This window comes from Schistocerca nitens, chromosome 2 (genome assembly GCF_023898315.1).
Source record: "Schistocerca nitens isolate TAMUIC-IGC-003100 chromosome 2, iqSchNite1.1, whole genome shotgun sequence".
Taxonomy (NCBI): Eukaryota; Metazoa; Arthropoda; class Insecta; order Orthoptera; family Acrididae; genus Schistocerca; species Schistocerca nitens.
Window position 1 is genome coordinate 764,123,579 of NC_064615.1, and position 27,690 is coordinate 764,151,268.

At 46.6% G+C, this 27,690-nt stretch overlaps 1 protein-coding gene across 1 annotated transcript in view; it reads left to right on the forward strand.

Moving 5' to 3' along the window:
• The window catches only part of LOC126234612 (uncharacterized), an 88,532-nt gene that overhangs the window by 38,418 nt on the left and 22,424 nt on the right, over positions 1 to 27,690 (forward strand). The window contains exons 3-5 of the mRNA XM_049943337.1: positions 6,104 to 6,251; positions 10,871 to 11,004; positions 26,771 to 26,926. Coding sequence (XP_049799294.1) covers positions 6,104 to 6,251; positions 10,871 to 11,004; positions 26,771 to 26,926 — 438 coding nt within the window. The remainder of the gene's footprint in view (positions 1 to 6,103; positions 6,252 to 10,870; positions 11,005 to 26,770; positions 26,927 to 27,690) is intronic.

Here is a 27,690-nt window from a genome sequence, read left to right on the forward strand (position 1 = left end):
GCACATCTCTACCTCCAGTCGCCTACAAAATTATATCCAAAGCTCTACTGAATAAGACAGAAGACCAAGCAGAGCATACAGCTGGGGGAACACCAAGAAGAGTTCAGAAAAAGTAGATCGTGTTCACACCAAATCTTTAACTTTGAAACACTCCTCAGGTTCAGAACAATGCGGAACCTCTACACAGTCATTACATTCTTTGATTCCAAAAAAGCCTTTAATTCTGTAGATATACAGTGTTCTTAACACTGGAGGAAGCAGATATCGACAAAACAGCAAGCTAATAAATGAACAGAGACTCAGAGACACAACTTCATAAGTTAAATTCCTAGGAGAAGTTTCTGATACCTTCAGAACTAATACCTGTGTTCGGCAGGTCGATGGTCTCTTCAATCTGCTCTTAGACGAGGTCATGAGGGAGTGGGATAAAGCTGTACAAGAGGAAAACATTGAAGGATTATATCTACAATAAGGAAGAGGAAGATTCGAGATGAAGTGTCTCGCTTTTGCTGACGATATTGCAACAATTTCGAAGGACAAAACAGACGCAAAGATAATAAGAAAAACACTTCACAAAATTGAAGCTAAAACCAGGTAGCAAATATCGTAGGAAAAAACTGAACACATTGAGCATAAGCACAACAAAGAAAAATATATACAAACAAAACACCGAAACATCAAAAGAACTGATCCGTTTAAGCATTTGGGAGAATTGATAGAATCAAATCCATTAGATAACACCACAAGTAAGGAAAGATCAAAGAAACTGTAAATAGCATAAAAACTCACCCAAAACCCATGTAATAAAAGATCAGTATCGTTCCAAGCAGAAGTTAAACACTATGCAATAGTAATTAAACAGAAATCACTATACAGATATGAGTGCCTTACACTGAATGAAAGAAGCGGACAAGAAAAAAGAATGGCAACCACTGGGAAAAAATTTAGAACCTCAAAGCAAAAAACAACAACTGGACGAATGGGACAAATGAAGATTTATACATTAACGTAGAAACAATCTCATACACGAAAGGGAAGAGCAGATTAATGTTTCACAGAAGGAGGCCAGCAAAGAAAATTTTGTAATTTCATTTCCAAATTTAAAAAACCCACCAGTTGCCTAGAAGAGACAAGAAGCGATTGAAAAAACGTAACATCGCAGAAGACACCATGTAGAACAGGGAAAACTTAAGGCTACTGATCAATGCTACAAAATTTTCTGTCTAATAACACAAACAGCCAACTGCTAAGGTAAGAGGCAAAAGAGTCTTAGGTTCTAAGCAATCAAATTCTGAAAAAAAAAAGAAATACAACTGTCTGAAGTGCCCACTCTTTGCCGTTGTGGGGCCGGCCGAAGTGGCCGCGCGGTTCTGGCGCTGCAGTCTGGAACCGCGAGACCGCTACGGTCGCAGGTTCGAATCCTGCCTCGGGCATGGATGTGTGTGATGTCATTAGGTTAGTTAGGTTTAACTCGTTCTAAGTTCTAGGGGACTAATGACCTCAGCAGTTGAGTCCCATAGTGCTCAGAGCCATTTTTGAGCCGTTGTGGGCTGTAGAATTGTCACAGATGATTTACACGTAATACGAGGGCTGTTCCGAAAGTAACGTCCGACAGGTCACGAAATGGAAACCACAGAAAAAATAAAAAATTATTTATTCGCAACAGTTAGCCAATCCTTCCAGCTACCTCTCTAAATAGTCGCCGCTACGACTTAGACATTTGTCGTGGCTTTGTACAAACTTTCCAGTACCCTCGTCACAGAAAACAGCCGCCTGTGCTTTCTGCCAATTTTCTACGCTGGTCTTCCTTTCGTTGTTTGAACCAAAATGTTGTCTTCACAGCCCGACATTCATGTGAGCAGAGATGAACATCTGAGGGAGGCAATTAAGGGTTGCATTGTGGGTGATCAAACACTTCCCATCGAATACACTGCAGGAGTGTCTTCATTGTCCCTGCAAGATGCGGCTGAGAATTGTCTTGAAGAACGAAACGCATGACATTTATGTTATGTGGGCTCCATAGCTTCAGGAGAAATCTCTCGCCAGATCCACATACTTGGCGGGAGACACTGTTGTTTAAGGTATTTCTACGTGGTCACTTTGGTCTCTGAATTGAAAAGAGTGACATGAAAGACACTGCCCAAAACATCTGTGCAAAGTTCCATCAGATTTTCACAGAAATTTCCGTTTCGCGCCAAATAGAACATTATTTTCCGAATACGCTTCACATACATGACGTTGAGCTAAAATACAATCTCAACCGAAATAAATATACACATCTGATAGATGCATTTGTGATTCGAAATATTAATTTATTAAATCCTTGCAGATGGCAAGTATTCCATTGCATCTGCTAATGTCACATATGATGTAATTTCTAACCACACTTACGATCTTCATCGACAAGTACGGAAAAGTGTATTACTTGCGTGATATCATTTCAAGTCCTTTGCGTGTGCTCTAATTTGAGGCCTGTCTAAAAAGTATACAACTTTTGGCTAGAAAAAATACTTCGAATACCTGACGGGATTGGGACGCTCTTCCCCTTCAAAGTAGGCCCCTTGTGCTTGCATGCACTTAGCCCACCGATCCTTCAATTGACGGAAACACCTCTGGAAGTCTTCTTTTGGAATCGTGTTCAGCTCCGTAGTTGTGTTCCACATTATCTCTTATCTACCCTCAAAACGGGATCCTTTCAGAGGCGTGTTCAATTTTGGAAACAACCAGAAGTCGCAGGAAGCCATGTCTGGAGAGTAGAGAGGTCGGCGAACGACTGTAATTCCATGTTTGGCCAAGAAATTTTGGATCAGGTGGGATGAATATGTGGGGTTGCTGTCGTGATTCAGTTGCAAGTTTTACGCCGTCCACATGTCTGGTCTCTTGCGCCGAATTGCGCCACGGAGTCGCCGGAGAACAACTTGATAGTACTCCTTTGTCACTGTTTGTCCTTCTGGTGCGTATTCGTGATGCGCAATTCCACGGACATCAAAGAAGACAGTCAGCATCACCTTGATTTTGCTTCGCACCTGCCACACTTTCTTCGCCCTTGGAGACTCGAGATGCTTCCATTGCGACGATTGACTTTTTCTTTCTGGGTCATACCTGTACAGCCGGCCACGGTGGCCGAGCGGTTCTAGGCGCTTCAGTCTGGAACGTCGTGACTGCTACGGTCGCAGGTTCGAATCCTGTCTCGGGCATGGATGTGCGTGATGTCCTTAGGTTAGTTAGGTTTAAGTGGTTCTAAGTTCTAGGGGACTAATGACCTCAGACGTTAAGTCCCATAGTGCTCAGAGCCATTTGAACCATACCTGTACAATTTGAACCATACCTGTACACCCATGACTCATCTACCTCATCTACAGTTATCACGGTGTTCAGAAACCCAGGATCAGTGTTGGTGGTGTCTAAAAGGTCCTGTGCAACGTCAAAACGGAGGTCTTTTTGTTCCGATGACAACATCTTGGGCACGTTCAAATCATCACGCAAAATCGCATGTTCAGATGCTTTGCTCACTCCAACCACTTGGGCAATCTCCTGCACGGTCAAACAACGATCTGTCATCACCAAATTTTGCACCCTCTGAACAACTCCTTAATATGTGTTAATCCATCGCATCTTCTCCAAATACCTTCTGAATCTTACGAATTGTTTCGCTTTGAGAATCATCAAGCTTTTGACAAAATTTGATGCAGTATCTTTTCTCAACACGTTCAGTCATCTTGAGAGAATCGGTAATCCGACGAACACGTTGTGTAGCACCTCACGCAGCGCCCGACAGGCAACGACTAACGCGCTGGAAGGTGGAGACAAAATTTACGAATGCGCATAAAGGTCTCTTCCTTTATTGTGTACAGTGGCACCGCGTTATCGTCTCTATTTTGCGCGGAAATATCAAAAGTCGGATACTTTTTAGACTGACCTCGTATTATAAGAGTCTGAAACTGAATCCTTTCTTTTAAGTTTTAATATCGCTGAAGTTAAAGGCTACCCAGATCTGTAGAATGATGCCATCTGTAAAGTAACTCCGCAAAGCAGAAAACAAATGATTCACAGAACATGATTATCGTTCTGGAACGAGACACGATAAAACTCTCGTCGAGTAACATAGTATGCAGTGCATCTTTTTCTCAAATCTTACACAGAAAATGTACTTGTAAAAGGGTGATTCTAACATATAAGATCGAGTAATTGGATTAGATCATTTTCCAGCTAACGAATATAATCCATTGTCAGTGATTTCAGCTTGGTTCTTAGTTTTAAAAACTATCAATAGTGAAATTAAAAATTTTTAACCTGTGATAGCCAGTGCTACTATCCCATTCATTGTTCTGAAGAAATAAGAAAAATAAGGATTGAAGAAAAATTTGAAAAGACAGCGAGAAATGCGTGCTTGAACATACGTGAAGATGCTAGGCAAGCCTGTAGGCTGTTCTGTTCTATTTGACCACTAACGGTACATGTGCAACGCGCTCAAACGTTGCAAGTGTCAGTATTGGTCAGAATAGCGTTCTGTGTAGTCATGAATGCATTATGTCGGAACTCAGTGAATTTGAACGCGGGCAAATTGTTGGTGCTCGTATGGTGGATGCTTCCGTACCCAAGGTAGCCAAAATGTTTGGTGTTTCAAGAAGCAACGCATCTGGGGGGAGCGGGAAAACATCATCCGCTAAGCGACAATGTAGAAGAGAACATATGTTGAGTGATCGTGGCAGACGGTCATTGAAGAGGATTGACGAAAAATGCGAGGATGGCAGCTTCAAAAGTCGTTGCAGATCTGAATGTCACAGTCGCAAACCATGTCAGCACGAATACAGCACGAAGGGAGCTGCATAAGCGAGAAACTCCAGGGCGAGCTGAAGTTCTTAAACCACACATCAGTGAAGCAAATGGCAGTACAGAGAAAACGTAGTACCGAAGCCATAAAACATAGGCTACGAAGCAACGAAAGAAAATCGTTTGGCCAGATGAGTTCAGTTTCACGGTGTTCCCAACTTCCGGACGAATATCTATCCAGGATAGAAACATGGCGGGGTTTCGCTGACGATTTAGGCAGCCATATAGTGGTATTTGGTAGGCCCCATTGTACCAAGGATGGTTATCCATTTGGCAGGTCAAGTCCACCCCATCGTACAATATTTGTTCCTCTGTGGTGATACTGCGTATTCCAAGGTGACTGGGCCACTGGTCCCACAACTCTAATCGTCAAGGACAGGTGTTAGGAGCACGAGGGTGAAATGTCACATCTCCTTAGTCACCACAGCCACCAGATCTCAATATTACTGGGGTTTTGTCGTCTACTTAGCAGAGAACGGTACGTGTTCACCGTCCACCTCTATTACTGTTACCTGAACTTGCACCTATTTTGCGGGAAGAATGGTTTGAGATTCCCATGAAAACATACTGGATTTGAATGAGATCTTCACTCCGCTGCGGAGTGTGCGCTGATATGAAACTTCCTTTCAGATTAAAACTGTGCGCCTGACCGAGACTCGAACTGGGGACCTTGACCTTTCGTGCAATTGCTCTACCAACTGAGCTATCCAAACACGATTCACGCCCCATCCTCACAGCTTTACTGCTGCCAGGTACCTCGTCTCCTCCCTTCCAAGCTTTACAGAAGCTCTCCTGCGTACCTTGCAGAACCAGCACTCCTGAAAGAAAGGATATTGCGGAGACATGGCTTAGCCACAGCCTGGGGGGAGGTTCCAGAATGAGAGTTTCACTCTGCAGCGGATTGTGCGCTGATATGAAACTTCCTGGCAGATTAAAACTGTATGCCGGACCGAGACTCGAACCTGGGACCTTTACCTTTCGCGGACAAGTGGTAGAGCACTTGCCTGCGAAAGGCAAAGGTCCCAAGTTCGAATCTCGGTCCGGCACACAGTTTTAATCTGCCAGGAAGTTTCATACTGGACTTGTATTTATGCATCCGGAGACGACTGGAAGCTGTTTTGATTGCCAAAGTGTTTCCCATAACCTATCAGGCATGGTAATGTGTTGTGGTTTTGGTTTTCGCGTACTTCTTTCCTTGTTGCTCTCCTACCCGGCCTCTTATGTGTTTCATATGTAGCATAGCGTTATTCTCGTTCTGTGTTTCCCGCAGGAATTCCCGAGTACGGAGTGCTGCCCTTTGACCCGTTCTTCGCCAAAGAGGTAGTGCAGAAGCGCGGCGGTCCCGGGGCCAGCTACAAGCTGCGGCTCAGGAATGTCTACGAGCGGGGCTGGACGCGCTCCAACGTCACCAAGTTCAGGTAGTACTGCGTACTGCGGCAGGGCGCACAGAGGCAGCATGCTAGCCAATGTCGACGCGCGAAAAACCTTCCACCTCATGTGAGCCACATAGGCATTCGTTGGTCGAATATTTGAAAACATACATGTGAAAAATGTGTATCGACAATGCAGGGTACTTTCTGTAACACTAAAGCATCACTAAGTAACGGGGTCCAAACCGGCCTCTTGATATCCTCATATAAATTTTAGCTGTGCTCCACAATCACTTCAGGGGAATGTTATGATAGACTTCCTCAAAACAATCTCAGCATATTTCTTGCTCCAGCGTCGTTCAGCTGAGCTTTTGGTGTATCTAATAACCAATGTGTTAGTGCGGTGCTCAGTTCTAATCTTCTTTGCTGCTTTGCTACAGAAAAACTCGTAAATGGACTGTTAAAGGGACTAAACTTTTCTGTAGACCTCTACACTAATTTGGTTAAGAATAAATTTTCCTATTGTTTGTGTGTGAGACAATTCATACGTTGATAACAGTTGAAGTATACACTTCACCGCCTCTCGTAACAAGATTATTGCAGTCACTTCGACGTTAATGTCTCTCATCCGAGAGAGGCTGATGACTCTGGACGAACGTGCATAATGAGGTGACTGCTATTCCTGTGAGGCGTCGAGCCATCACTTACGACACCATGAGAAGCAGCAGAGCACTCAGACCAGGCAGACCGAACCATCGTCTACCGTAACAATGGCGGCACTCCGTCTCGTTACTCACAACGATAGCAGCGCCCCTAGAGGCCAGCAAGCAACACATCTGAATACAATATCAGATGAGTGCTAATACTAACTATTAAACTGATTTGTAGCAGCTTTTACAATAGGGAGTGTATGCAATGGCTGAAAAATCGGTAATAATCACATTTGTCATTCTTTAGTTTCCTAAAGACCTCAGGAAACACGAAAAGGTACACCACAGAACAGTTTATTTACGTTTGTCTTGTATATTACCGAGTAATATGGTTTTCCTTAAATACAAAAACTGCTAGTAAACACCAGAAGACCTGACACTCATGTCGAAAAAATGCGTATATCTACCCAGCAAAGTGGATTAAAATCAGTGAATATGGAACGTAGGAAAAATTATATAGGATATAATACCAACATAATTTAATAAGTTACCACAGTTGTAGCCCAAGGGAAAACCACACAGATGTGATGATAAATCGTCAAAGTCCATAATAATGGTTCCCAACACAGAATAAATCAGATCTAGAATTCTTGCTAAATATGAGCCACAAACGACAAGAATTTTCAACACATTCGTTTCTGAATGAAAGATAATTACATTCACAAAATTATTCGTCTAATGTAACCCACAAACGACAAGAATTTTCAACACATTCGTTTCTGAATGAAAGATAATTACATTCACAAAAATATTCGTGTATTGTAAAGTGGAGTGAAGTGTAAGAATGGGCGAATCATTAGACTTCATAAAATTTTTAACTAGCAAGAAAAGTGCCTATGATAATAACAACAGAAAACAAAAGAAATATGTACTTCTAAATATAAAATAAGTGTTTTTATTCTGTTGCTTCCAGCGGAGATAGATGGAAATATAGCCGTATTCGAAAGTATTTCTTCATGAATTAGTTGTAGCTTTTGTCATTGAATCAATATGATTGAGCTGCTTTTACATGTGTTTAAGTACAAATCATGGCTGTTGGTAACTTACTGAGGCATGGAATGCGGAAAAATAACAACTGTTACATTAATTACATACAAAATACCTAAAAATGAACATTATCCTTACGATGCATGCGACAGCTTTTTTTCTCACCGTTTGGAGCGCTGGTGCCGCTCCAACTGTCAAACGGTAACTGATTTTGCACCACAGTGTGTCGTGACTGTACGTATTAGTCCGTGGACTGAACTCTGGGCAGATTTTTTTCCTTCTAGCCAGCGGATGAGATAGCAGTTTCACGGCACACAACACTCTTGTTTTGCAGGAAGGTAAGGGCTGAAGATTTAGCAGTGGCTAAAAAGGTGAGAAGGCAGATAACACAAGAAACTGCCAAGTCATGGACATAGTACGTACTATGTAACGAAATAACAACCAACCATCTGCATGAAAGAAATTTAGTTTCTTTAGACAACAAGAGAATAGAACCTTTCGAAATGTATGTTACAGAAGAATGCTGGAGATTAGATGGGTAGATCACGTAACTAATGAGGAGGTACTGAATATCTGGTATCGATACCTACGATGCCACAACGTAAGTGCGCTCTGCTAGGTTGGCACTGCGACAGACACCGACGAGAGCGCACTCTAGCCGGAGCGGGAGAGCTCTACGAGCTCCGCTCCAGATTCTCCCCATTTCATCAAGAGCAGACGGCCTGGAAACATCGCTTCAAACTCATCTTCCTATTGAGAATATGTATCTACTTACGACGGGAATACGGTTTCGTACCTACGGGCTCTTCAGTGTAAAGTTACGTATCTCTTTGACTAATAATTAAATGTACTTTCACGTAAAAAGCTGTACTGAGAATCTTACCTCACCTGCTCCTACTCACTTCTCACATTCGGCCTACCAATTCCGTTTACAGGAGCAGACCCACGCGCCGCCTTGCAGGCGGGATACAAAAGAATAGAATTGGGGGGGGGGGGGGGGAGGAATTTGTGGCACAACTTGACTAGAAGATGGGATCAGTTGGTAGGACATGTTTTGAGGCATCAAGGAGAAGGAGGAGGAGATTAGAGTCCCGTCGACAACGAGGTCATTAGAGACGGAGCACAAGATCGGATTAGGAGAGGATTGGGAAGGAAATCGGCAGTGCCCTTTCGAGAAAACTGTCCCAGCATTTGCCTAAAACGATTTAGGGAAATCACGGAAAGCCTAAGTCATGATGACCGGAGACGGGTTTGAACCGTCGTCGTCTCGAATGCGAGTCGACTGTGCTAACCACTGTGCCACCCTGCTCCGTGGCATCAAGGGATTACCAAGTTAGTATTGGAGCGCAGCGTGGAGGGGAAAAAAACCGTAGAGGAAGACCAAGAGATGAATACACTAAGCAGATTGAGTTACAGTAGTTACTTGGAGATGAAGAAGCTTGCAGAGGATAGAGTAGCATGAAGAGTTGCATCGAATCAGTCTCTGGAGTGAAGACCACAACTACCGGGTTACTGGTTCCTTATTATTTCGTTACATACAAATATAGTTGCTGAGGGTGGATAAAATACTAAATATTAAGTACTAGTACCATTAGTTTCTTGATAGCTTCTGACTTACAAACAATTTAGAAAGAAAATCAGACGTTTGTAAGGAGTCGTACGAGGGTAATGGCCCGCATCTCGTGGTCGTGCGGTAGCGTTCTCGCTTCCCACGCCCGGGTTCCCGGGTTCGATTCCCGGCGGGGTCAGGGATTTTCTCTGCCTCGTGATGGCTGGGTGTTGTGTGCTGTTCTTAGGTTAGTTAGGTTTAAGTAGTTCTAAGTTCTAGGGGACTTATGACCACAGCAGTTGAGTCCCATAGTGCTCAGAGCCATTTGAACCATTTTTGAGGGTAATGCTCAAAGAATGGCTCCCAAAGCGAAAGTATACAATATTAACATGAGTAGGAATCCATACGTCAGTGCTAGATACGTACAGTGATGGGAAAGACATGTGCACAAGAGCGTGAAAATACAAAAGTGAAATGTCTCATGAATTAGGGAGGTGTGTGTGTGACTTCTGAAAAGTGAAGAAACAAATGTTTGGTACTGGTCTACGTCATTTAACGCCTTCGACAGCCATATTAAGTGTTAAAGAAAGCAGTAAATGGTCATTAATTTAGAGGAAGAAAAGTATAAACTACAAGTCGTAGCAGTGTTTGCGGCCTATGTTAATAGCTTAAATATGTAAACTTAATCAGAATGTAGAAATCGAGGCCTGTGTGTAACAAAACCAAAACTAACGTCTAAGAAAGCGTTAGTGCAGAAAACTATTGTGGGGTCCTGCCCACTCGTCTCGTACAGAGTGCCTAAACGATGCTGCGTTCTCGGAATGCTATACAACGATTCAAGCAAATCACTTTGATACTTTTTATTACAATAAAGCAGACTGGCAATACCTAACTCGGTATTACAAGAACGAGTCGGACGCGCTGGACGACATGCAAACATTCAGTGTCTTTCTCTATATACTATGTCCATACAAGCAATGGCTAATAACTGCTATCGCAGTGCTCTCGTAGTGCCGGTCTAGTATTGTGCGGCCAAGGGTGGCAGGAGCGGTGCTTATATTCTCTCCTTGTAGAGGCCGTTCCTGTCGTGGTGCGGTCCTAGTCAGCGGGCTATTGGCTGACGTCGTCTCGCAGCCTTCTCTGCTCTTGTGTTCTTCACCTTCGTGCCGGCGCTTGTCGACACATCGAAACGACTATTCCTGAATTAATGGCCCAGACATATTTCTTAAATTCCTTTACTTACCATCAATGAACTTACACGATGTGGATGTCGATAATTTGAAATACGTTATGAAGGGAAGTTCGTTGCCATTCTTTCAGATTTCGTGAATCACTTGAATGCCTTGTTTTATGATGTCTGCGTCCATCTGGAAAAGAGCAGACGCGTTCCGATTTTTGCTGACTGTACTTCTTACTTTCAGGAGCGACCTGGACAACAACCGCATCGTGTACTCGCAGTTCTTCCCGGAGAAGAGCCTGGACGGCGAGTACGAGATAGATGGCGACGTTCTGCAGTACCCCATGACCAACAAGGGCAGCTGGAACATGACGCTCTGTGAGCACCGTCTTCCTTCTCTTCTCGAATTCTATCTAAAACCAAGTGTATATTACGATAAGTTTACGTTATTTTGATTGAGAAGTATAGTACATTCGTTTTATGGCTGCAGATGGAGATACGATTAGTGAACCCACTTCTTGTTGTTTTACCAAGCAGTCCGCTGTCTATTGCACCTGAACTGATTTATTGTAGAGAGTACCAGAAAACACTGACAATAGAATTAAGTAGAATAACTGAAGAGTATTGTGCTTTGTCATTATTAAATGAAGTTTGGGAACATCGTGATGGAATCTGAAATACATATAATTCATGCAGACTGCGATATTAAATAAAGAGGAAGTCAAGTTGTCATAATTTACGGAGCAGCAATTAAATGTAGTCCGCAGCTCGTGGTCGCGCGGTAGCGTTCTCGCTTCGCGCGCCCGGGTTCCCGGGTTCGATTCCCGGCGGGGTCAGGCATTTTCTCTGCCTCGTGATGACTGGGTGTTGTGTGATGTTCTTAGGTTAGTTAGGTTTAAGTAGTTCTAAGTTCTAGGGGACTGATGACCATAGATGTTAAGTCCCATAGTGCTCAGGGCCATTTGAACCTTTTTGAGCAATTAACTGTCGGCTGGAAATAACTCATGTACAGTCTAATTTACTGTGGAGCAAGTTTTGCTTCAAAGTAATCCGTTAGAATCTCATGTCTTATTTCAGAATCACGGCAGCTATAGACTCTCTTCCCCGGAACTCAGTGATGTCACACAAATATATACGCACGTGAATTTAATAGCAATGTTGACAACATATTCACAGGACTGCTTCTTGAAGTTATAATTATGAAACATTTAGGTTGATATGAGTATATTGTCTTGTGTAATGTTGTTCCCATTTAGTTTTTTCTGTTGGTGCGTGATGTTTGTTACTTGATGTTGTACCACCACGCTTTAACAACGATATCTTTTACTCTAAAACATAAAAATATTACAATATGTTTCGAAGCTTCTTCCGTCGTCATGAGTCAAAATTTGCTTCCAATGAATATAAATACATGATGGGGCAAGTGATAGATCTCCTGATGTGAACTGATAGCCATTAAAATGCTACATAAATATGTACAGTCTGTGCCATAAATGTTGGGACAAACATCAAGTGATTGTAGAGAGTGTCTTGAGGAACAAATTGAGGATAGGAACGCAGGTCTGGAAACGTAATCCAACGACGCTACAGAGCGTCGAAGTTACAGGCGTTGGCGCCTTCCATTAGGGCACCTCTTCGGCAGCAAACCAGACTTTGTACGCTGACGGACCGTATTCGCAGGGTCTCGCAATGATTGCCACGATCACCAGAGCTGCCAAGCAGAACAGCCTTGTCACCTATGAATATGATGCTTCCTTGCTTTGGTGAATGGGTGTCCAACACAGGGTTTCCCACCGCGCTAATTTTTCTCCTGTATACCGATGAAACATTGGAAATTTTAGACGGTTTCATGAGAAAAATAAACTGCCGCTGGATACCTGTGCTCGAAACCGTCATCCTCCAAGGCAACGGAGCATCGCGTTCATAGGAGGCAAGGCCTTTCTACGCGGCAGCTAGCTCCACCTTCTCCATTGGCGATCACTGAGTAGCGAACAGCATTGTGGGATGTGCTGCCTACAGTCCATCAGAGTACAAAGTCACGTTTGCCGCCAAACGGGTGGCCTAGTGCAAGACACCTGCGCCTATAAGTTAGACACACTGTAGCATCGTTGGATGACATTTGTGGACATGGGTTCGTATCCTCGATTTGTTCCTCTAAATACCCTCTACAACCCCTCCAATTTGTTGCAACATTAATGGGACATTCTGTATAGCAGCTAACCAATTTTTACTTATTGTGAATGTCCTGTAGGAAGAATACATTATTAAATTTGGCGATGTAGGGTTACATGTTGTGTGATATTAAATACACACAGCTTCCACGTTTGGTAGCTGAAACGGCTGTAGCATGGCTGGGCATCAGGTTGAATTGAACTGAGATGGCTAATATGGATACCTCATTCCGTGCTGGTTCAATTCCACGGCAGAGTTCATCAACTGTAGTGGCTAGCAAGCAGAAGCATGACAGTATGTTGGCAATTCATAGCGAGCTCTGGAGAAAGTGCGGGAGGATAAGCTGCTGACTCGATAGCCCACAATCGTGCCGCTATCAAAATCCGTATCGTACTGGTAGACGTTTCTCTGTCTCATAGAAATGTATTCGCACTTGCCAATACGAAAAACCACAAGCTGTATAAGAGAACGACGAAGATGAAAATTTGTGGCGGACGGGGAATCGAACACGGATTTCCCGCTCCCAGTGAGCGTTCGCCTTAACCACTTCGGTTGTCTGTGCATGAATCACGGCCCGACCCAAACTTCTAAATGTCCTCGTTCCTGCGTCACAACCTGTACCCGTGCGCACATTATGTAAGTCCCATACGGGAGAATACATTTTAATTGAAAGTCGATGTACATGTCCGAAGGAACATTGCATCGTTCTTCTTAACAGCACAGGCGCTGCAGTATCGTGTTTCTCTTTCTTCTACGAGAAACGATTTGATCTTCTCCTAAACAACTGTGATTTATGACTGAGAAACATGCTGCGTAAGCTTCCAATGTACAAAGAACATAGATGCTGCTAACCCTGTGTACTTTGTGCCGTTGTGCTGAAAATAACGACATTTTTTGCACGCCGCCCACATGGTGCTGTAATTTTAATGACCATCAGTGGAATATCATACAAGCGAAGATAATAAGCTTCATGATTTGTTAATAAGACTCGTGGTTTGAGTTTATATACACTGTGAGTCAGGATAAAGGTACATGCACTGAAAGGCGGTGGGAAGAGTGATTCTGAGCGAAAAACGTCATATGAACACATGTCCTGTTCTTGACCGTTTCCGAGGGTGTTCTTAACAGTTTTCGAGAGTGTTCTTAACAGTTTCCGAGGGAACTAATGAAAAACATGAGCTATAGGACAAAATATGCAAGTGATAGTAAATGAAACATTAGCATGTTTTGTTTAATTGTGTACATTTCCGAACAAAAGATGTACAAAAAGTCCACCGTCGACTGCAATGCATTTTGGAGCTGGTGTAGATAGCTGCTATGTTGCTGATCTGAGCTCATTCGCACTGTCTGCTGAAGCACAGGCATGTAAAATACGAGCGACACATTCTTCGTAATAAAGAATATCTTTCCCGTTGTTTTCCTCTAAATATCTGTAACTGGAGAAGCATCAGTCCAAGTGATGTACAAATCAGCTGAACATAGTAGGTATGCTAAGACAACGTGCATGTAGGAAAAAAGTGACGTTTTAGAAAAATTACCTACGCTCATTAAAGACAGCACTAGGTAGCCTAGCGTCGCTTTTTTGCCAAGGAAGATGGTTAAAGAGTCGTATGTTCAAATTTGTCTGAAATCTTATGGGACATAACTGCTAAGGTCATCAGTCCCTAAGCTTACACACTACTAAACCTAAATTATCCTAAGGACAAACACACCCACCCATGCTCGAGGGAGGACTCGAACCCCCGCCGGGATCAGCCGCAGAGTCCATGACTACAGCGCCTTAGACCGCTCGGCTAACCCACGCGGCTAAAGAGCCGTATGTTTTGAGAAGTTATTTTATTTAGACAACCAGTTTCGGCATCCCATTAATGCTATCTTCAAGCCCCTGTGCACTTCTTGTATATAGATTATCAGATATATCGATACTTGCATAACTCGAGCATAAATATCTGGACTGTGTAATATCGTTCTTTGAAGCAATATCGTACTTTGAAGTAAACACTCCAAAAACGAATTAACGGAATCCAGATACTGACAGCTCCAGTTATACAAGTATCGATGTATCTGATCGTTTGTACATGTAGTGCATAGGGGTCTGAAAATGGCATTAATGAGGTGCTAAAACTGTTGTTCTATATATAATAACTCCTCAAAAAAGTTCACTGTCTGGCGATTTTCCTTGGTAACTCTTTGATAGGCAGCTGTCCCGGTTCCCCAGTGGATCAACAAGGATTAATGTCGCTTTGCTTGTATTCTCAAGCGGGTGCTGTTGAAGGACATGCGATTGAGACCTGTGATTTTCAAACAACTGTACGTCGGGCAAGCTTAAGAAAAGGCGTATGTTCATTTGAAGTTTTCTGTTCAGATTTACCAATATTATCTCCCCACAAAGCAAGTACCTTTGCTCCTGACTCACACTGTAGATAGTCGCCCCCAGGGGCTCAGCATTCATTTGCTGAGTACGGGCTTGGCGACCCCGGGGTTCCTGAGCTGGGGACTGGTAAGCGCCGCCAGTCCTCTGTCACCGTAAGCTCTGGGCATACTTCAACGACCACCGTGCGGCGCGGCGGTGGAATGTTGTGTGTCTCAGGGAGTGGGGATCTTGGCTTGACCGCCCGGATCGCGAGGATGGAATAAACCTCTATAAACAACCCCTCAATCTCAAGGTGTGCTGTGCGCTGATGAGATGCATGGCTGTTGAGGTGGAACAGTCGTTAGCGGGCAACCTCTGGGGAACCCGCCGCACCTCAGTTGTATAAGGCTTACCTAGGCACGCGGGGCTCTGTCTAGGTGGACTTGTAGTTCCCTAGATGCTCGTGGGACCGAGATGGATCCTTCGAAATCCTCTTTTCTTCCTCCCAGCGGAAAGGGTGGGCCGCTGGAAGGTTCTCACACCCAGTCTCTTAAGAGGGCTCGTGCAATCAGTCCCCCTGACTCCGGCACTTCTTTGACAAGTCCAGTCTTAGGTAACAGAATGCATTCTGGTAATTCGAATGTGTTTCTCATTGTGAAACGGAAGGAGGGTGGTTTCGAGAAGGTTTCGCCCTTCTATATACAAAAGGGATTGGAGGGAATCAGTGGCTCCTTAAAATCGGTGAAGCGCTTACGTAATGGGACCTTGCTAGTGGAAACTTCCACTTCCCAGTAAGCGACTAAACTTCAGTCTGCTCAATGCCTTGGAGAGTATGCCATAGACACTGAACTGCACAGCACCTTGAACTACAGCAAAGGTGTTGTGACGTGCCGGGATCTAGTTGACATTCCCAAGGAAGAACTGCAACGTGAGTGGGCTCCGGCAGGTATCGTTGATGTTCAACATACCATGAGGAGGGTTGATGGCAATCTTGTCAAATCCGACTCCTTTATTCTAACCTTCAGTAGCACGAAACTTCCTGAACATGTGAAAGCTGGCTTTCTTCGCCTTAGTGTGAGGCCTTATTTCCCGACCCCAATTCGCTGTTTCAAATGCCAGCGTTTTGGGCATACCACCTTAGGATGCAAAGGCGACGCGACTTGTGGCAACTGTGGTAAAGCTGCTCATGAAGGAGTTGGTTGCTCCTCTCCAGCCAAATGTATCAATTGCTCTGGGAACCACTCTGTTTGGAGTAGGGACTGCCGAATATTTTTAGAGGAACGCAAAGTCCAGGAAATAAAAACAACTAAGCGTATCCCCTATGGTGAGGCCAAGAAGATCTTTAAGTCGATGCAACCTCCCACATTTGCTACATCTTTTGCCTCCCTGGTTCAGAAGCCTACTCCAAAAGCCGATGCCTCAATGCAGACAGAGGTGGTGAGTGTTGCCACTAATACATGCAGCTGTCAGTGCAATTGCAACGCAGCCAGTGTTTCAGAGCCAGTAGCCCCTATTCGAATGGCAGACAAATGTACAGTGGCGAACCTGGGCCAGACCCTGACGCCTCCAACAGCTGAGGATGTTCCGAAGCCCAGTACAGCCATTACCACTCCAACATCAGCTCCCCAAAGCCCACCAAATCGCAGAAAGCTCCCATACAGCAGCACCAGCGGGTCAAATCCCGTAGTAAACCGTCTGACCATGCAGATGTTGTTTTCTGTGAGGCTTCATCTGACTCTTCCCCTGAGTTGATGGAATCCGATGTATGTGTGGGGAAATCATCTCGCCCCACGCCTGCCCCTCCATCTGCTGCAGTCTCCCCGCCCCGTCGGAGAGACAGGATGAAGGTGCTACCCCCATCATGGATGGCTCCCATACTTCAGTGGAACTTGCAAGGGTTCAGGACGCATGTGGAGGAACTTTGTCTACTATCGCAGGGTAGACCACCGTGTCTCTGTCTCCAGGAGACTTATTTCCATCCATCATACTCTCCTGAGATACGAGGCTATACACTCCACATAAAGGACGACCTGCGCGGAGAGAGAGCTAGAGGAGGCGTAGGTATTTTCGTCAGGACGGACTACCCCTCCTCGCCTCTCTCACTTACGATGACTTTACAGGCCGTCGCTGTGTCCGTGCACGTGCGTCATCCATTGACTGTACGTTTGCTTTACTTGCCCCCACATTATTCACTTGATGAAGCGGCCCTCACCGACCTTCTTACACAGCTCCCCCAGCCTTTCATTATTTGTGGTGATTTTAATGCCCACAATGTGCTTTGGGGCTCTGCAATTACCTGCCCCAGGGGTAGAGCAATTGAGAGGCTTCTCCTGTCATCCTGTGCCTACTTGCTCAATGGAGGACAGAGTACTCATTTCTGCACAGCGACTGGGTCGTTCTCTGCCATTGATCTCTCGCTTTGATCTCCAGCTCTTGCCCCCAGTGCTCACTGGGAAGTGGTCGCTGACTTACACGGCAGTGATCATTTCCCAATCTGGATTCACCTGCCAGATGGCCTGGGCCCCGAACAGAGACCACCACGATGGGTGGTCAGTGGAGCTGACTGGACACTTTATAGCCAGTTGGCCCAATTCGAACACTGTGCGACTGTTGAGGTGTGGGTGGATCATATTACCAAAACGGTCCACCACGCCGCTGCAGCATCCATTCCACAGTCCACAGGCCACCGGAAGAGGCCACCTGTGCCTTGGTGGAGTGCCGAATGCCGCTCTGCAATCAGGACGAGGCGTGCAGCTCTGCATCGGTTCAAGTGTCGGCCGACTGCTGAGAATCTTGCAGCCTTTCGGGTGGCGAGGGCAAGATGTCGCCGCATTATTCATGAGAGCAAGAAGAGGTCATGGCAACAGTTCCTGAACACCATTAATCGTTCCACCAACAGTTCCATTGTGTGGGAGACCATCAGGAGAATTTCTGGCAGAGGAGGGAGGTGCCCCATAGCTGCTGTAATGGATAACGGCACTCTCCACACGGATCCGCGAGACATTGCCCGGACTATGGCAGCGTATTTTGCCACAGTTACTGCAACAACCAGTCAGGATCCAGGTTTCCAGCGCCATAGAGCCGTTGCTGAGAGATGTAGCCTGGACTTCCAGTCCACTTCTCATGAAATTTACAACTGCCCATTTTCTATGTGGGAGCTGGATTCTGCATTGTCTGGAGCTCGTGACACATCCCCTGGTCACGACAGGATCCATTACAGTATGCTATGGCACCTCACAATGCGCAACAGAGAAATCCTCCTCGCACTTTTTAATGCCATTTGGGCGTCGGGTCACTTTCCTGACGCGTGGCGTGAGGCAGTTTTAATCCCTCTTTTAAAACCTGGGAAAGACCGCACGAACCCAAGTAACTACCGTAGTGTTGCCCTCACTAGTTGCATAGGGAAGACCTTGGAGCGGATGGTCAACCGCCGCCTTGTCTGGATGTTAGAATCCCGGCAACTCCTTAGTCGCTTTCAGTGTGGGTTCAGGAGGTCGTTCCACCTTCGATAACCTTGCCCTCCTGGAGGCGGCAATACAACAAGCTTTCCTACGCCGTCATCACCTTCTAGGTGTATTTTTCGACATCGAGAAGGCCTATGATACCACTTGGAGGCGTCTCATCCTGGAGCAGCTTCACGAATGGGGTTTTCGTGGTTGTCTTCCTCTTTTTATTCAGTCTTTCCTCTCGCCACGATATTTTAGATACCGAATTGGTGACGTCCTGTCTGATCGCTTTGAGCAGGAGAACGGTGTCCCTCAGGGTAGCGTTTTAAGTGTGACTGCTCGCATCTCGTGGTCTTGCGGTAGCGTTCTCGCTTCCCACGCCCGGGTTCCCGGGTTCGATTCCCGGCGGGGTCAGGGATTTTCTCTGCCTCGTGATGGCTGGGTGTTGTGTGCTGTTCTTAGGTTAGTTAGGTTTAAGTAGTTCTAAGTTCTAGGGGACTTATGACCACAGCAGTTGAGTCCCATAGTGCTCAGAGCCATTTTAAGTGTGACTCTCTTTGCCATTGCTATTAATAGCATTACGTCCATAGTGAAAAGTCCTGTCCAGTGTTCTTAGTTTGTGGATGATTTCTCTTTGTTTTGCTCTTCTTCAAGCCTTGCAACAACAACTCGTCAGTTGCAACTTACGATTAGGCGTTTGGATGACTGGGCGCAGAAGAGTGGTTTTAAGTTTTCCACCGAGAAGTCTGTATGTGTTCTTTTTAACCGTTCTCGTTCGATTTTAACCTTTCCTGAGTTGAGCATGAGCGACACTATTCTTACTTTTAAAGACACGGTGAGATTTCTGGGGCTCATTTTTGACTCGAGGCTCACGTGGTTACCCCATCTTAAAGACCTGAAACGGCGGTCGCTTCAAGCTTTAAGTATTTTAAAATGTCTTAGCCACAGTACATGGGGAGCTGACAGGACTTGTCTGCTCCAGTTTTACAGGGCGTTTGTGCGATCTCGGCTCGATTATGGGTGCACAGTGTATGGGTCTGCGAGGCCTTCTTACTTTAATATGTTGGACGTTGTGCACCATGAAGGGCTTCGGTTGGCCACTGGGGCATTCCGAACTAGCCCCATACCAAGTGGAGGAACTTTGTCTACTATCGCAGGGTAGACCACCGTGTCTCTGTCTCCAGGAGACTTATTTCCATCCATCATACTCCCCTGAGATACGAGGCTATACACTCCACATAAAGGACGACCTGCGCGTAGAGAGAGCTAGAGGAGGCTTAGGTATTTTCGTCAGGACGGACTACCCCTCCTCGCCTCTCTCACTTACGATGACTTTACAGGCTGTCGCTGTGTCCGTGCACGTGCGTCATCCATTGACTGTATGTTTGCTTTACTTGCCCCCACATTATTCACTTGATGAAGCGGCCCTCACCGACCCTCTTACACAGCTCCCCCAGCCTTTCATTATTTGTGGTGATTTTAATGCCCACAGTGTGCTTTGGGGCTCTGCAATTACCTGCCCCAGGGGTAGAGCAATTGAGAGGCTTCTCCTGTCATCCTGTGCCTACTGGCTCAATGGAGGACAGAGTACTCATTTCTGCACAGCGACTGGGTCGTTCTCTGCCATTGATCTCTCGCTTTGATCTCCAGCTCTTGCCCCCAGTGCTCACTGGGAAGTGGTCGCTGACTTACACGGCAGTGATCATTTCCCAATCTGGATTCACCTGCCAGATGGCCTGGGCCCCGAACAGAGACCACCAAGATGGGTGGTCAGTGGAGCTGACTGGACACTTTATAGCCAGTTGGCCCAATTCGAACACTGTGCGACTGTTGAAGTGTGGGTGGATCATATTACCAAAACGGTCCACCACGCCGCTGCAGCATCCATTCCACAGTCCACAGGCCACCGGAAGAGGCCACCTGTGCCTTGGTGGAGTGCCGAATGCCGCTCTGCAATCAGGACGAGGCGTGCAGCTCTGCATCGGTTCAAGTGTCGGCCGACTGCTGAGAATCTTGCAACCTTTCGGGTGGCGAGGGCAAGATGTCGCCGCATTATTCATGAGAGCAAGAAGAGGTCATGGCAACAGTTCCTGAACACCATTAATCGTTCCACCAACAGTTCCATTGTGTGGGAGACCATCAGGAGAATTTCTGGCAGAGGAGGGAGGTGCCCCATAGCTGCTGTAATGGATAACGGCACTCTCCACACGGATCCGCGAGACATTGTCCGGACTATGGCAGCGTATTTTGCCACAGTTACTGCAACAACCAGTCAGGATCCAGGTTTCCAGCGCCATAGAGCCGTTGCTGAGAGATGTAGCCTGGACTTCCAGTCCACTTCTCATGAAATTTACAACTGCCCATTTTCTATGTGGGAGCTGGATTCTGCATTGTCTGGAGCTCGTGACACATCCCCTGGTCACGACAGGATCCATTACAGTATGCTATGGCACCTCACAATGCGCAACAGAGAAATCCTCCTCGCACTTTTTAATGCCATTTGGGCGTCGGGTCACTTTCCTGACGCGTGGCGTGAGGCAGTTTTAATCCCTCTTTTAAAACCTGGGAAAGACCGCACGAACCCAAGTAACTACCGTAGTGTTGCCCTCACTAGTTGCATAGGGAAGACCTTGGAGCGGATGGTCAACCGCCGCCTTGTCTGGATGTTAGAATCCCGGCAACTCCTTAGTCGCTTTCAGTGTGGGTTCAGGAGGTCGTTCCACCTTCGATAACCTTGCCCTCCTGGAGGCGGCAATACAACAAGCTTTCCTACGCCGTCATCACCTTCTAGGTGTATTTTTCGACATCGAGAAGGCCTATGATACCACTTGGAGGCGTCTCATCCTGGAGCAGCTTCACGAATGGGGTTTTCGTGGTTGTCTTCCTCTTTTTATTCAGTCTTTCCTCTCGCCACGATATTTTAGATACCGAATTGGTGACGTCCTGTCTGATCGCTTTGAGCAGGAGAACGGTGTCCCTCAGGGTAGCGTTTTAAGTGTGACTGCTCGCATCTCGTGGTCTTGCGGTAGCGTTCTCGCTTCCCACGCCCGGGTTCCCGGGTTCGATTCCCGGCGGGGTCAGGGATTTTCTCTGCCTCGTGATGGCTGGGTGTTGTGTGCTGTTCTTAGGTTAGTTAGGTTTAAGTAGTTCTAAGTTCTAGGGGACTTATGACCACAGCAGTTGAGTCCCATAGTGCTCAGAGCCATTTTAAGTGTGACTCTCTTTGCCATTGCTATTAATAGCATTACGTCCATAGTGAAAAGTCCTGTCCAGTGTTCTTTGTTTGTGGATGATTTCTCTTTGTTTTGCTCTTCTTCAAGCCTTGCAACAACAACTCGTCAGTTGCAACTTACGATTAGGCGTTTGGATGACTGGGCGCAGAAGAGTGGTTTTAAGTTTTCCACCGAGAAGTCTGTATGTGTTCTTTTTAACCGTTCTCGTTCGATTTTAACCTTTCCTGAGTTGAGCATGAGCGACACTATTCTTACTTTTAAAGACACGGTGAGATTTCTGGGGCTCATTTTTGACTCGAGGCTCACGTGGTTACCCCATCTTAAAGACCTGAAACGGCGGTCGCTTCAAGCTTTAAGTATTTTAAAATGTCTTAGCCACAGTACATGGGGAGCTGACAGGACTTGTCTGCTCCAGTTTTACAGGGCGTTTGTGCGATCTCGGCTCGATTATGGGTGCACAGTGTATGGGTCTGCGAGGCCTTCTTACTTTAATATGTTGGACGTTGTGCACCATGAAGGGCTTCGGTTGGCCACTGGGGCATTCCGAACTAGCCCCATACCAAGTGGAGGAACTTTGTCTACTATCGCAGGGTAGACCACCGTGTCTCTGTCTCCAGGAGACTTATTTCCATCCATCATACTCCCCTGAGATACGAGGCTATACACTCCACATAAAGGACGACCTGCGCGTAGAGAGAGCTAGAGGAGGCTTAGGTATTTTCGTCAGGACGGACTACCCCTCCTCGCCTCTCTCACTTACGATGACTTTACAGGCTGTCGCTGTGTCCGTGCACGTGCGTCATCCATTGACTGTATGTTTGCTTTACTTGCCCCCACATTATTCACTTGATGAAGCGGCCCTCACCGACCCTCTTACACAGCTCCCCCAGCCTTTCATTATTTGTGGTGATTTTAATGCCCACAGTGTGCTTTGGGGCTCTGCAATTACCTGCCCCAGGGGTAGAGCAATTGAGAGGCTTCTCCTGTCATCCTGTGCCTACTGGCTCAATGGAGGACAGAGTACTCATTTCTGCACAGCGACTGGGTCGTTCTCTGCCATTGATCTCTCGCTTTGATCTCCAGCTCTTGCCCCCAGTGCTCACTGGGAAGTGGTCGCTGACTTACACGGCAGTGATCATTTCCCAATCTGGATTCACCTGCCAGATGGCCTGGGCCCCGAACAGAGACCACCAAGATGGGTGGTCAGTGGAGCTGACTGGACACTTTATAGCCAGTTGGCCCAATTCGAACACTGTGCGACTGTTGAAGTGTGGGTGGATCATATTACCAAAACGGTCCACCACGCCGCTGCAGCATCCATTCCACAGTCCACAGGCCACCGGAAGAGGCCACCTGTGCCTTGGTGGAGTGCCGAATGCCGCTCTGCAATCAGGACGAGGCGTGCAGCTCTGCATCGGTTCAAGTGTCGGCCGACTGCTGAGAATCTTGCAACCTTTCGGGTGGCGAGGGCAAGATGTCGCCGCATTATTCATGAGAGCAAGAAGAGGTCATGGCAACAGTTCCTGAACACCATTAATCGTTCCACCAACAGTTCCATTGTGTGGGAGACCATCAGGAGAATTTCTGGCAGAGGAGGGAGGTGCCCCATAGCTGCTGTAATGGATAACGGCACTCTCCACACGGATCCGCGAGACATTGTCCGGACTATGGCAGCGTATTTTGCCACAGTTACTGCAACAACCAGTCAGGATCCAGGTTTCCAGCGCCATAGAGCCGTTGCTGAGAGATGTAGCCTGGACTTCCAGTCCACTTCTCATGAAATTTACAACTGCCCATTTTCTATGTGGGAGCTGGATTCTGCATTGTCTGGAGCTCGTGACACATCCCCTGGTCACGACAGGATCCATTACAGTATGCTATGGCACCTCGCAATGCGCAACAGAGAAATCCTCCTCGCACTTTTTAATGCCATTTGGGCGTCGGGTCACTTTCCTGACGCGTGGCGTGAGGCAGATTTAATCCCTTTTTTAAAACCTGGGAAAGACCGCACGAACCCAAGTAGCTACTGTAGTGTTGCCCTCACTAGTTGCATAGGGAAGACCTTGGAGCGGATGGTCAACCGCCGCCTTGTCTGGATGTTAGAATCCCGGCAACTCCTTAGTCGCTTTCAGTGTGGGTTCAGGAGGTCGTTCCACCTTCGATAACCTTGCCCTCCTGGAGGCGGCAATACAACAAGCTTTCCTACGCCGTCATCACCTTCTAGGTGTATTTTTCGATATCGAGAAGGCCTACGATACCACTTGGAGGCGTCTCATCCTGGAGCAGCTTCACGAATGGGGTATTCGTGGTTGTCTTCCTGTTTTTATTCAGTCTTTCCTCTCGCCACGATATTTTATATACCGAATTGGTGACGTCCTGTCTGATCGCTTTGAGCAGGAGAACGGTGTCCCTCAGGGTAGCGTTTTAAGTGTGACTGCTCGCATCTCGTGGTCTTGCGGTAGCGTTCTCGCTTCCCACGCCCGGGTTCCCGGGTTCGATTCCCGGCGGGGTCAGGGATTTTCTCTGCCTCGTGATGGCTGGGTGTTGTGTGCTGTTCTTAGGTTAGTTAGGTTTAAGTAGTTCTAAGTTCTAGGGGACTTATGACCCCAGCAGTTGAGTCCCATAGTGCTCAGAGCCATTTTAAGTGTGACTCTCTTTGCCATTGCTATTAATAGCATTACGTCCATAGTGAAAAGTCCTGTCCAGTGTTCTTTGTTTGTGGATGATTTCTCTTTGTTTTGCTCTTCTTCAAGCCTTGCAACAACAACTCGTCAGTTGCAACTTACGATTAGGCGTTTGGATGACTGGGCGCAGAAGAGTGGTTTTAAGTTTTCCACCGAGAAGTCTGTATGTGTTCTTTTTAACCGTTCTCGTTCGATTTTAACCTTTCCTGAGTTGAGCATGAGCGACACTATTCTTACTTTTAAAGACACGGTGAGATTTCTGGGGCTCATTTTTGACTCGAGGCTCACGTGGTTACCCCATCTTAAAGACCTGAAACGGCGGTCGCTTCAAGCTTTAAGTATTTTAAAATGTCTTAGCCACAGTACATGGGGAGCTGACAGGACTTGTCTGCTCCAGTTTTACAGGGCGTTTGTGCGATCTCGGCTCGATTATGGGTGCACAGTGTATGGGTCTGCGAGGCCTTCTTACTTTAATATGTTGGACGTTGTGCACCATGAAGGGCTTCGGTTGGCCACTGGGGCATTCCGAACTAGCCCCATACCAAGCCTCAGTGCAGAGGCTGGTGAACCGCCACTTCATATGCGGCGACGGCTACTTACAGTGCGCCAGGCGTATAAAACTTTGTCCACACCATACACCCCTGCATACCATACCGTTGCTCAGCCTCCTCTGGCACGATTGTTTCATAACCGGCAACGTGCGACGCAGCCCTATGGGATTCGCGCACAGGATTGCCTCGGTGCGATGTCTATGGCTGGTCTTCGTGTTTTACGTCGCTGTTGGAGCAGATCTCCACCTTGGCTCCTCCGGAGACCCAAACTTATTTTAGATTTGACTAATTTTAAGAAAGATGGCACACCAGATTTTACGTTCCAATCTCTGTTTTTTAACATTTTAGATGTGCATCACGGTTTCACTGTTGTTTATATTGATGGCTCCAAACAGGAGACTTTCCTTGGCTGTTCTGTGGTGTTCCCTGATCATGTTACCCGGATTCGCCTCCCTGCTGAATGTACCGTTTTCGCAGCGGAGCTCCACGCGATCCTGAAGGCACTGGAGCAGATGCATCGTGTTTGGGGCGATCGATTTCTTCTCTGCTCCGATTCTCTTAGTACCTTACAATCACCGCAGAACCTATACCCGGCTGAGGAGATGGTCCAGCTGATACATGACCAACTGTACTTGCTCCAACGGCGGGGTAAAGAGGTATCCTTCTGCTGGGTGCCTGGTCATGTCGGCATATGGGGCAATGAACAGGCTGATCGGGCTGCCAAGGAGGCCTGCAGAGAGCAGTATGTGGTCCAGTGTCCTATCCCCTTGCAGTCAGTCATCGCTGCACTCCACAGGAAGTGCATGGAGTTGTGGGAGGACGAATGGCTGGCGGTGACGGCCAATAAACTGCGGTCGGTAAAGTCAACCACTCGGCCGTGGCGTTCCTCCTGCCGGCTACTCAGGCGGGAAGAGGTGGCCCTCATACGTCTTCGGATCGGGCACTGTCGTCTGACGCATAGCTATTTATTACGGCGGGAGGATCCTCCGTTTTGTGATGCTTGTGGTGTGCCAATCTCTGTCCGGCACATTTTAACAGACTGCATTTTATACCGTGATGCAAGGGCAGAAGCACAAGTTTATGGGAATCTGCCTTGTGTTTTAGCTAACGATGAGACGTGTGTGTCTAGAGTTTTTAAGTTTTGTGATGTGTCTGGACTCTGGCCTAAGCTTTTAGGCTGGAGGTTTTAGTGTATTGCAGAGTGGCTGACTCCTCCCCTTTTTCCTTGCGGTCAGCCAGCCACTTCCATCTGCTACATTGTTTTAGCTCCCTCTACCTTTTTCTTCCCGTGTTGTCCATGTTTTACTGCTGACGCCCTGCTTCATCCCACGCTTCGGTGTGGGTGAGCACATATTTTTCAATGGTTGTTCCCCGAGTTTTATGTTCCGTTTTATGTAAATGTTCTGAGTTTTTTTCTTGACACCCGTCTCACTATGATACTGAACGGGCGCTGAAGACCTTGCTGTCGGGCGCCCACAAAACCTTTCTACTACTACTACTACTGTAGATACTCGTGTGTCAAACTGTTTAGACTGTACAGTAAACTGGTGGCATCAAAGGTGTCAATACCGCGGCTATAGTTGAAAAGGATTAACTGCTCATGCCGTTATTATCTCTGCAGTATTAAATGTATTGCAACAAGGTCTCTGAGATTGAGCGTGTGTAGTGTACGGTGAGTGAGCAGGTGTCGGTCCGGCTGTTGCAGACGACTACAGCCAGACGACGACCATCACGCGGCGACCGACGGCGCGCGGCGGCCGGCTGTCGTTCTCGGGGCCTCTCAAAGTGCGCGTCCACGTGGACCACATCGGCAACATGGACCTGCACGTCGGCAACCTGCTGCGCGGCCGCGCCGTCATGGGTGAGCCTCCTAGCACCAGTGCAGGACTGCAGTGCGACGACCTAACCACGTGATCTTCCAGCGACGACGTACACAGATACGTCTCAGCACAATGACTGACTTATATCTATAACCCTTTAGGAGGGCGTTTAGTCACAAGCTACTGAGCGGTACCACAAACTGGTGAATGAAACGGGATGAGTTTCGCTATCACCATTGATAGCTGGGATTAATGTTAATATGGAATAGGGTGATAGAGGTTTTCTTGGTCTTTCTTCTGTTTCAGAAAGGCAGAGACCCACATTCCTAAATTGCTAAATTCACCCATAATATGAGGCCTTCCTTCAGTCAGAACTTTCGATTATTTCAATATAATAGTTATTCGAATACATTCTAAATAACAGTTTCTTATGTGCGCGCCAGAAGGTCTAGCACAGGCTCTAACATGTCTAACATCCTCAAAATGCGAATAAGTACGTTGAATATTCCGTTTGTGTGGAATTTATGGACAATGAACTTCGTACAGACCCACGGCCTGGCTGTTGCTTGTACCACACACACATATTCCGCAAGCCATCGTACGGTGCGTGGTGGAGGCTGCCCCGTATCACGACTAGTCGTTTGGTCTGCTGTTTCACTCGCAGACAGAGCTAGGGAAAAACGACTGACTATAGACCTTCATGGTTCCTACGCGAAATGTATGTTGGCGAAAGTGGGATCGCTCTGCAGTCAGCTTCAGATGCCGTTTCTCTAAACCTTTTCAGTAGTGTTCCTCGAGAAGAACG